At 39.3% G+C, this 10,017-nt stretch overlaps 1 protein-coding gene across 3 annotated transcripts; it reads left to right on the top strand.

Annotated features, from left to right (window-relative positions):
* The first annotated feature begins 5,305 nt into the window (after positions 1–5,305).
* LOC6553668 (calcyphosin-like protein) lies at positions 5,306–9,379 on the top strand. Of its 3 annotated transcripts, none has more exons than XM_026975748.1 (6): positions 5,306–5,379; positions 8,266–8,414; positions 8,508–8,627; positions 8,689–8,746; positions 8,858–9,070; positions 9,128–9,379. In XM_026975748.1, the coding sequence occupies exons 1-6, from the start codon at positions 5,338–5,340 to the stop codon at positions 9,227–9,229; spliced, it is 684 nt and encodes a 227-aa protein (XP_026831549.1). In that variant the 5' UTR covers positions 5,306–5,337; the 3' UTR covers positions 9,230–9,379. The 3 variants fall into 3 exon arrangements, with proteins under 3 accessions (XP_026831549.1, XP_026831550.1, XP_001980348.2); XM_026975749.1 differs by lacking the exon at positions 5,306–5,379 and adding an exon at positions 6,814–6,966 and having other exon boundaries at positions 9,128–9,378; XM_001980312.3 differs by lacking the exon at positions 5,306–5,379 and having other exon boundaries at positions 7,894–8,414.
* The last annotated feature ends 638 nt before the right edge of the window (positions 9,380–10,017 follow it).

The raw sequence follows: 10,017 nt of genomic DNA, 5'->3' as shown, positions 1-10,017 counted from the left end.
AACCAGTTTTTAATGTATTTATGCAATTTGCGATAACGAATATATAGTGCATTAATTCTCCTAAAAAATAAGTTAAAACAATTTCAGTGTTAATTTGAGTACTTTAATTTCTGCGCACTTTTATTATTTTTATACTTTTGTTTTGTTATACTTTGCGTCGGTTTTACTAGATAAATTTGGCAACAATTTGCGGGCCGAAGCGAAAGTTGCTTAAAATTCAATTAATTTGTGTGTGTTGTGCAATGAAAAATGTGATGTTCAGCAACTTTTTGTGCGTGCCAGACGCGACGTCATTTTGTGGACGCTCCAGAAGTTGGCTCCTGGTCCCTGTCCCATCGGTAGAGGGCTAATGAAGGAGGAGCACTGCCAGCGACTCGAACTGTTTTTGGGCTAATTTGGCCAGCGGCTGGAACTCCAGTAGCTGCATTTGCAGATAACCAAGGCAACCGAAGAAAAGTTGTCCGAATGGAGGAAGGGCAAACGACAGCCAAGCGGAGACAAGAGAAAATTCATTTGTGTGGCCTGTAATTAGATTCCAGTTTCGACAGGAAAGTCTCTAAGCTCACTTAACATGGCTGCAGCCTTTCTTCAATAAAAAGCACCTTCAGCGGCAGGGAGAAACACATGTTTTCCCTGAAATAAGTTAAGATTCGACGTAGCTCCTAAAAATAAATATTACAATTTTATAAATAGTTCTTCCGAGGCAAGGGACTGACACACTTGGCCATAGTTCAGGCCAAAGCTGATAAAATTTTTAATCCGCTCGAAGCAGGCCGAGTGGCAAATCATCTGCCCGGTCATCACAACAGTAAGGATAATTCTGATAAGTACTGATAGAAAACACAGAGGGAAAAACTATATATTATTATAAATAACATTTCGATAAAATCAAGATAATGTGGGCGGTGAAAGTGAGTTATGGAGGGCTAAGTAGCTGGTTATGCTGTCTTAAAATACATACGTGGATTTAATGAATTTGTTAAATAATTTATTTGCCATATTAAATATTTAAGTCTGTATAAGCATTGGCATGCTGCAGACCTGCTCCCACGTTGTTGCCAGTGAAGGATTGCACAGAAAGGGGTATTGGTGTATATAGCGGGGTGCATCTCATGACTGCACGCTCGGATGCTCATTTTAAATTGACTTCAAACGCTGCTGCGTGACGGGCAGCATGGACACGGAGTCCGCAGGATGGCGGGCAGGATGCCAGGCCACCAGGAGAGGACTGGAGGACTGCAGGCACGCACGCATTCTGATGGCATGACGAACGTGGCGAACGTGGCCCAAAACCTGGCCAAGAGATCTGGCCAGCCATATGGTTAACGACGGACGCTTGGGCCTTTAATTGTGCCACATCATTTATGAGCGTGGGGCCCAGACAGATGAAGTGGATTTGGATGGAGTTCAGTGAATTGAATGCACCCTTGAATGGTGAAGCGATTTGTTGTGATTATCTGAGACAATACACTTTAAAAATTAATATACCGCTCATAGTGTTAATCAACAATTTAATACCAAAGATGCAGAACTTTGGTTCTTGCAACTGGCTAGATTGTAGCAAATGAATTTGTTCAGCCAAACCTCTTTTTGGTTAAAATATCATTGATTTTTTTAAGTGCTTAAATTGTATCCCTATATATACGAACTAATTGATTTCGATAAAGTATTGGAAATTATAAGACAACCCTCTGAAGCAGCTGAACGCCCGAAAAAAGGAAATAAAATGAAATTAAATCTTGGAGCAAGAACCTTCAGGCAGGCAACTGAAGGAACAACATAGTGTGAGAAGTGAGGGATGTGGCAGGATGTGAAGAAGTGGGGTGTGGCCTTGGGTGGCATGAGGGGAGGCTGAATGCGATGGGCACTTTGTAAAAGTGTGCAAGAAATGGCAAACTTTTTGATGCTTCAAAAAACTCATTAAAAAGGATTTGACACGTGAAGTGCGAAAACTTTCTATTTTTATATTATTTCCCTTTTACATTTTTATGGCAACGTGTGAGGAATTCGCCATCCCCCACCCCATTCCCCTTTTCATGTTCACATGAGTGTGTGTTTGATGTGTGCTGATTGCCGGTGCCTATCAAACTGTGGGTGCGCGAGTGTGAGTGTCGTCTCCGTCGTCGTCGCTCGTTAGAATTTGCGGATTGAATTTCAATGGCGATTGATGACGGCTGCATGTGTGTGTGCACTGCAAATAAAAATGAGTATTGATTTGAATACCGCAAATATCTCTTAGTCACTCAAATTACTCCGCCTAATACCTAAAATGGTTACTTTACTAACATAAATAGTTTAGATCTAAGTTAATATTAAAAAATATTCAAAATTATACTGCGTACGAATTCAGACGAATTTATTTAATTTTTGATTCACACAAATTGTACAGCTATTGGTTTTTCCAGTGCATGTGATTGTGCGGTTGCTTGTGTGCAGGTATTAGCCGGCACAGCTTGTTGAGGGCACAGAAACAACTTTGGCAGGAACTCAGACAGCGAAACGCGACTCCGATCCGAGTTTCCTGGCTCATTTTATGATAATGTTCAAACCTGGCGTTAATGAGCTCTTAAGCTTAAATAAGAAACGTGATTTAGTTACTAAGTAAACTAGGAAATAAACGCCAGCGAACTGGCAGAAAGAGACAGAGAGGAAAGAGCGTGCGAGAGAAAGTCTTCGCTTAATTTGAAAAGTTTGACAACGCAACCACACACAGCATCCTATCACACAAAAGAAAATCCACCGAAATATATCCTACACAGCACACTAGGTGTAATAAGCACAACTATCAAATCATGGACTGCTCTTGGCATTCGCAACCCAACTTTTTGCATACAAAATCCTACCAATTAATGGACGAACTCGACAGCCAAATGAAAAAAGTTTACCGATTCGTGTGCATCGAATGTCCGTCATCAGGATTGATCATTTTTGGCAGTTTTAATAATTTCCAGTCATTCAAAACCAACTAATCAAAACTCACATGGTGCCGGGAATAGACCCAAAGCTGACTTGGGACCGGACGAGTTGACAGAATGGCAGGGACTAAGTTTAAATCACAACATGTGTAATAATTTGGCCGAATGTTAAATGCCCTGAATATCTGTAATACTTAAAAAAAGTTAGGAGTCACCATTATTAGTATATACCTTAAAATGCGCTTGTTTGAGGTTCCCGTAGAATTAAAGCCATGATTTGATTGAGGCCAATACAAACCATATAACCATTCCTTAAAGCCCCATTAACAATGAGCACAAACAACCCTTTTCATGAATAACTCAATTCAACTTAGTTCCGCTTATGAAATTTATGTAAATCTGTTGGAAATTGAAATATGCAGATGCTCACTTCGAAAATTAGGACAAAGGCCAAGCCCGTTCGACCAACGAAATGTATTAAAATGTATTTCGCATTTTATTAAATTTGCCAACATGATAAATTCTTTGGTGACTCGGCACTGTCATGCTCACAGGCGACCCAACTTAAATGAAGTAATAAGTTTTATACGCCTTGACCTCAAGGGTTCATTCCTCACACACATACACCCCCACTTTTAGCAAAGATACAAAGCTGAATATGTATTGACACACTCCTGGCAGACTTTTGCCTTTTGCGGTCCAAAGGTCTGGAGCGTGTGAAAAGCAGACAAGCAGATTTTCTTATTAAAATTATACAGATCTTACGGTCTGAAGTGGGGAAGGCATTTAGGGTTAATTTCGGCACCAGTCCCAAACCGACACAAGTCACAAAAGTTAATGTGATTAATGTTTACTTAATGAAATGAAGTTATCAAGTTGATTTTATCAATTTACACACAGGCGTCGCCACAGACAAAAACCCAAAATTCTCGAGGGCCTGTCAAAACTGGCGCCGGTGTGATGAAGGTGCTCCTCCATGTTTAGGATTAGGTGAGAGTCGTTCTCGCTTTTGATGAAAAAGTAAAGGGAAGGGAGCTTACTCTATGCACTGAAAATAAGTGTAAGAAAGATCCGATTTTTCTAATAAAAATATGTAAATTAGGTTGATTATCAGGCTTGTCAATCAATACAATCACATCTAATTTAAATATTTACCAAAAAAATCATTTAATTATACCATTTTTTTGTCAAATATTTGATTTTTCCCTGTGGTAGTTTTCGTTGAAGTTCAACTTTGCTGCTCAGAAAGGGATATTAGTGAAATGTGGTTGACAACCGACTGCTCTAGTGTTAGCCAGGCAAATATTTGGAACAGTCTGTGGAAGATCTTAGCTTTCGGATGGGTAAAGTTGGATGTGGCAATCAGTGGACGTGGCAAAGGGAATTCCGTGGCAACAAGTTCAATTAAATCCCAGTCTCTGTCGAATTTGCGTCTTTCGTTAATCAATGCGTTTAACGTTTTCAATCAAGCAACTGGCAAAAAGGCAAACGCAGGCGAATGATTAAAGGGGATCGGCAAGTGGAGGGGAAAGTCAGTCAGTCAGAGAGACAGCTCAAATTCAGTTAAGCATTTCACTTATTTGCATATAAATTGATTAAAAAGAAAATACACGCCAGACACTCGCACACAGTCACAGAGTTTTGAGTGTGTCAACATCGCAAAATGGCAAAAAGGACGAAAGGGTCCTGGTCTTCTTCTCGCCGCTTTCGCCCTGTCGCCGTCTCTTTCGCATATCAGGCCGTCTCCCTCTCTCATCTGGGGCTCTTCCTCTTTGGCAATTTCTGACACTTCAAATGCGTATGATTGTTTTCCTTTTGATCAGCGAATTGTGAAGTGATTCACTGATTGAGTTCAGGCTCAGATGATGCGTTGACAACATCAATGCACACACTCTCTCGTTGAAGCCCCGCCCACTTTCCACTGCCCCTTTCGCACACCCACACGCTCAGACGGACGGTCAGTCAGCTGGGGAAATGTGTGGAAAAGGTGGAAAACCTTTGGGTCATTTCCACTGGCCACTCGCTTGCCTTCTTTCCTGCTGAAAAGCTTTCTTAGGAGCACGGACAGGGAAAAGTTGTTACCTTTAGGAAAAGCTTATCAAAAATAGATTTCTACTTGCGAAAATAAATTTGTTGTGTTAATGAAAAACTTAAACACTTTTCTTATTTTTAAGGCTACACGATAATTTCTTGATTCAATTTCACTGTTTGTATAAGGTATGTTATTTTTCTTGTGGTTTCTTTGACTAAAACGGGACAAGTTCAAAGACTTGATATGAGTCACCTTGTCCCATTCAATTTTGCAGTGTGTTGTGGTACACCCCAAGCTGTTGCCTAGTTCCACATACTTTTGGGGAATTTATTATTTTAGTTACTAAGGTTCGCGGGCTGAATTTAGTTGAGTTCCAATTCGTTAGGCGGCATGTTCATGAGGGAGATTCGCACGAAGGGCTGGAGCCTCAAGGTCATTATAAATAAATCAATTATCAAACAACAACGTTGACTTTACTCTGCTCACCATGCTAAGTGTGCTAAGTGCTGGTTTGAAGGGTTTATTCGAGTGCTTATTACGCATACGCAGTGTTAGCCGCCGGCAGTGATTCATTGGGGCTGATTATTGGGGCGCGCTAGACAAACACGCTGGTCGAAGTGAAAATATTGTGCTGTCATGTTTGCCTGGCTTATTTCCCTGAATGGTTGTATGACATGGCAGTGCCCCTAGGGGGCGAATGCATATTACATGATCCTTGGAACACGTGTACCGACTAAACTAAGTCCAATTGCAACTTAGTTCAAGGCGATTCCTCAAATTACGTGTCTTGCACATCGGAAAATGAGGTGTACTACAGAAAATGTAACAAAAACAAACGTCACCGCAAAAAAATGAAAAAGACCTCGAACTACTAAATTATGGTCCTAAATTATTTATGTGTGGTGCATTAGACTTTAAATATTAACAGCTAACAAAATATTATAAAATGTTATAAAATATAAAGTTAAATAAATTTTAAATTTTGGAAAATCATAGCCCAACGGCAAACTTAATATTTTCCGTTTTAACTTAACTGTTAGAAGGCCAGTAATCGAAACCAATGCTTGTTTAACATTGACCTTTCTGTTTTGGTTGCCCTGCAACTCCAGTTGAATCAAACCAAATAAATGACAACTCGTGGACACTTTGAATTGCATACTTTCAGATGCTTTCGTTTTTTTTTTAGATCAATTGTACAGGCCACATTCGCTGCGTTTGAATATTTGTTTTCTGTCCGCTCGTGTTGGCTGAAAGTAAACATTTGGCCAGGCCAGTCACGAAATTGTTGTGTTGGTACTAGCCACTTTTTAATTGAAATAAAATGTTTAGAAGGCCAGATATATCCACTACCAGTGTTGGCCATTTTTAGCCAAAATAAGAATATACCGATAAACGATGCACTCCAGACGTTGATCATATATAAGCAAATATAATCCAACTAAATTTTTATCAATATTTATAGATAATTTCATTTTATCATAAGTATGCATATAATAGCCATACATGTCAATTTATTGAAATATATTGTATTTGTCAATTTAATTATGTTTTTAATATATTTCTCATTTGTTATTTGGAAATAAAGCTGCCATCACTGGCAAAAGCGAGCGAGTTATTAGGCGGATGAGTCAGGTGAGCTGGCAATGCAGTGGGGTTTCTGTCTGGGGCGAACTGTCTGCTCTACATGAGCGTAAACGCTTTTTAGTAACTAGTTTTCCCCCGCCACAAAAGCCGGCAAAGCTCATATTTCATTTCCACTCGTTCCACTGTGCTCCCCATCTCAGCGCCTCTCGCTCTGGCTCCCCATCTCCGTATCTGGCCATCTCGTTTCTCACGAGCGACTGGCTGTTTATTCACTGCCGTCACTTTATTTTTCGCTTTCAGTTTGCATTTCAAAGCCGCCAAAGTAACAAGTATCTTGCAGTTATCCATTCAGTTGGGCGCCTATAAAAAACAAGCCTCCATCAAATTTAGTATAAAACTAGTGAAAAGGTCTATTCACGAATAAAAAACATGGAGGTATGTTGGGCCTAGCTTGTTTATTCTAGCATTTGTTTTCTATTTGTGGGGCTAAACTTTTGGTCGGCGACCTTCACCTTGGGGTTCAATCTGTGAAAGTGCGCAAGGGCTTTCTGCGAAATTAAAAATCTACCCCACTTTCGTTACCCCTCTTCAGCTGATTATTTACTTCCCTTGCCGAGTGACGAAATTCACTTAATTGAAGGTAAGCCGCTTTAAAAGTGTGACGAAATATTTGCAGAGCGTCTTGAGAAAAGTCAGCTGAAGCGAAGCGAATGATTCACTGCGGTTCAAGGGATCTTTTGTTTTTATATTGTTTTTGTTTGCGCAGTAGCTTTAATTACTTGATGATCCATAAATGGATATTTTTGTTAGTCACTTTTAAAACATTTTCGCTTTAATTACATTACTGGAATAGCCATAAGAGATGTGCAAAAATAATTAGATGGAATGGTTTTGATTTACTCAAATTTATTTGCCTTGGTTGAGATAAAAACACACACTGAAATAATTCAGTGAATTCGCAGCAAGTCAAAGAATCAAAGATAAAGTCAACGGGGGTTTGGACAACTATATTTATTTCTATCGTAAAAATACTGAATATTTTTCACCGAAAAATCACCAAATAAACATTTAAAAAATCTGATATTTTCAATCGGGGTTTTCTCCATAACTGGGCTAAAAAAGGTGGTACAGCTAAAATGAAGCCTGTTTTGTACAGCCTATGAGCATAGCTAACTATCCCTATCACAATTTTTATTATTTTTGAAAAGTCGAATTTGAACAAATTTTCGCATTTTTTATAAGGGGTACCATCATCAAAATTTGCGAAAAATGGCAAAAAATTATAATTTTCTGGTTTAAATACAGGTCGATAGGGAATTTTGTTACGAATTGAACGGGGTATGACATTCTATGTTTGGACAACTATGATTATTTCTATCGTAAAAATAGTGATTATTTTCAAAGATAATATAAATACTAACAGAAAAGCTATCTTTTGCATTTTAGTATAAGATATTCATAATTGGTTTTCCATCCAGTATCGCTGCTTTTTACTTTTATAAAGGTTTTACAAGCCACCTATTAGCCATGGTTAATTTTTCGTAATTATACGCCTACATTAAAAGTAAAAGAAAAGAGTATTCAATGCCACAGGTGTTCAATTTTCCTGGAATCGAAATCAATCGATAAACATTTTGTGAAAGTAGGCATTCTGAAAACTTTCTGAGACCTATAAATTTAAAATTAAGCTAAAAGTGTACGTACATATAAATTCTAAAAATGCCTAAATCAAAGTCCCCTAATGGCGACCTCTACACCCTGGAGGCCAACCTGGCGAGTCAAGCACTCCGTGAACTGACAGATGGCGAGGACAAGGATCCCATGACCAAGCTGCGATTGCTGTGCCTCAGTCGTGGAGCAACAGGCATTCTGGGGCTGGGCAGGTATGATTGGTTTATTGCATTCTAACGATATTTCAATCGGACTCGCGCTGAATTTGCCATAGTAACAGTTTAACTTTCAATTATTCATGACAGGGCCTTCCGGGCGATGGACGACGATGGTAGCAAGGCTCTAAACGAAGCGGAGTTTATCACCGGCATTAGGGACACCGGATTGGATGTATCGGAGGAGGAGATCATGCAGATGTTCGCCAAGTGAGTGATAGCAGTTCGATTAACAATAGGAGATACAGAAGTATTAAATTTTCCCTTTTAGATTCGATGAGGATGGCAGCGGATCGATAAACATGACCGAGTTCCTGCTTAAACTAAGGGTAAGATGCAGAGACATGACTTATATACAAGGGATACAATTCATTCGACATGTATTCATATTGCATTCATAAATTAATTACATAATAAATACACCTTCTCCACATTTTTAGCCCCCAATGCCGCAGAGTCGTTTGAATATTATTGACCAGGCCTTCAACAAAATGGATCGCGATGAAGATGGTGTAATTACCATTCAAGATCTTAAGAATGTGTACTCCGTAAAAGAGCATCCCAAGTATCAGAGCGGAGAAAAGTCTGAGGACGAAATTCTTACCGATTTCTTGCACAACTTTGAGGGAGGTCGAGGTAATTTGGATGGAAAGGTGAGTCATGAGGTTACTTACCGCCTATAAACAATTTAAAACTATCATGTGCCACAGATAACCCACGAGGAGTTTGTCAACTATTACGCCACCATTAGTGCCTCAATCGACAACGATATGTATTTCGATCTGATGATGCGACGAGCCTACGTCATGTAAAAAATGCACAAATCTCACTAAAACTCCAGCACTCGACTGTAATCCCATTTACTTTACTTGCCTAGAATTTAGTCCTGCTCATGCCCTATTTTTACAACATTGAGAAAATAAATAAAACGTCTGGTTGCAATTAAATAAATCTCAATGTAAACTCCATATGGGCAAAGTTCAAATTGCAAAGAAATGAAGTATATCTGCTCATAATTTGAATTTGAAATACTTGACGGAGTTTCGGGATTCAATGGATTTAAGGTTTCCAGAACTTAACATTCGTTAGCTGTGAGCATGTGAAGTGTTTGTCAAATATGCAGAATAACAAGTTACAAGTTTTCTCTAAACATTTGTTCGTAGTTTACTTGGATTTAAAGCCCGACTGGTTGGATACACGGAGAAATATGAATGGAGCATGTTCTTATTACAGAATATACCAGTGTTGAAGATCGATATGAAAATAGAAAGAACTACTATATTGTGCAACAATAGTCTAAATTTAAACCACCTGTTATTGGAACTAAGCTCATTTGGCAATAGGGTCTGTTATGTTAGTTGTATAATTTTTTTTAGTGTCTCGACGCATGCCTATGTGTGGGCGTGGTTTATAATCAAAGCAGAGCGCCGAAGACGGCAATCACAGCCCCGAACAGGGAACCAAGCCCAAAATGCTTGCCAGACTCGGCAAATTGTTTGAAATTGTCAGCAGCAGCGAACCTATGTCTTCTGCATCGGTGTTTGGGTGTATGGGTGATGGTCGGTGATGGTGGGTGTTTGTGCGACTGGGTGTGCGTGTG

Source organism: Drosophila erecta, unplaced genomic scaffold (assembly GCF_003286155.1).
Source record: "Drosophila erecta strain 14021-0224.00,06,07 unplaced genomic scaffold, DereRS2 tig00000000-arrow-pilon, whole genome shotgun sequence".
Classification (NCBI taxonomy): Eukaryota; Metazoa; Arthropoda; class Insecta; order Diptera; family Drosophilidae; genus Drosophila; species Drosophila erecta.
This window is presented reverse-complemented; position numbering and strand designations above follow the sequence as displayed.

What these genes read in the sequence shown, in the direction of transcription:
- LOC6553668 (XM_026975748.1), top strand. Translation starts at nt 5,338, where the DNA reads ATGTTCATGAGGGAGATTCGCACGAAGGGCTGGAGCCTCAAG. An exon ending in CGAAGGGCTGGAGCCTCAAG is followed by an intron (nt 5,380 to 8,265) that starts GTCATTATAAAT and finishes CCTAAATCAAAG; the next exon opens with TCCCCTAATGGCGACCTCTA. An exon ending in ATCATGCAGATGTTCGCCAA is followed by an intron (nt 8,628 to 8,688) that starts GTGAGTGATAGC and finishes TTTCCCTTTTAG; the next exon opens with ATTCGATGAGGATGGCAGCG.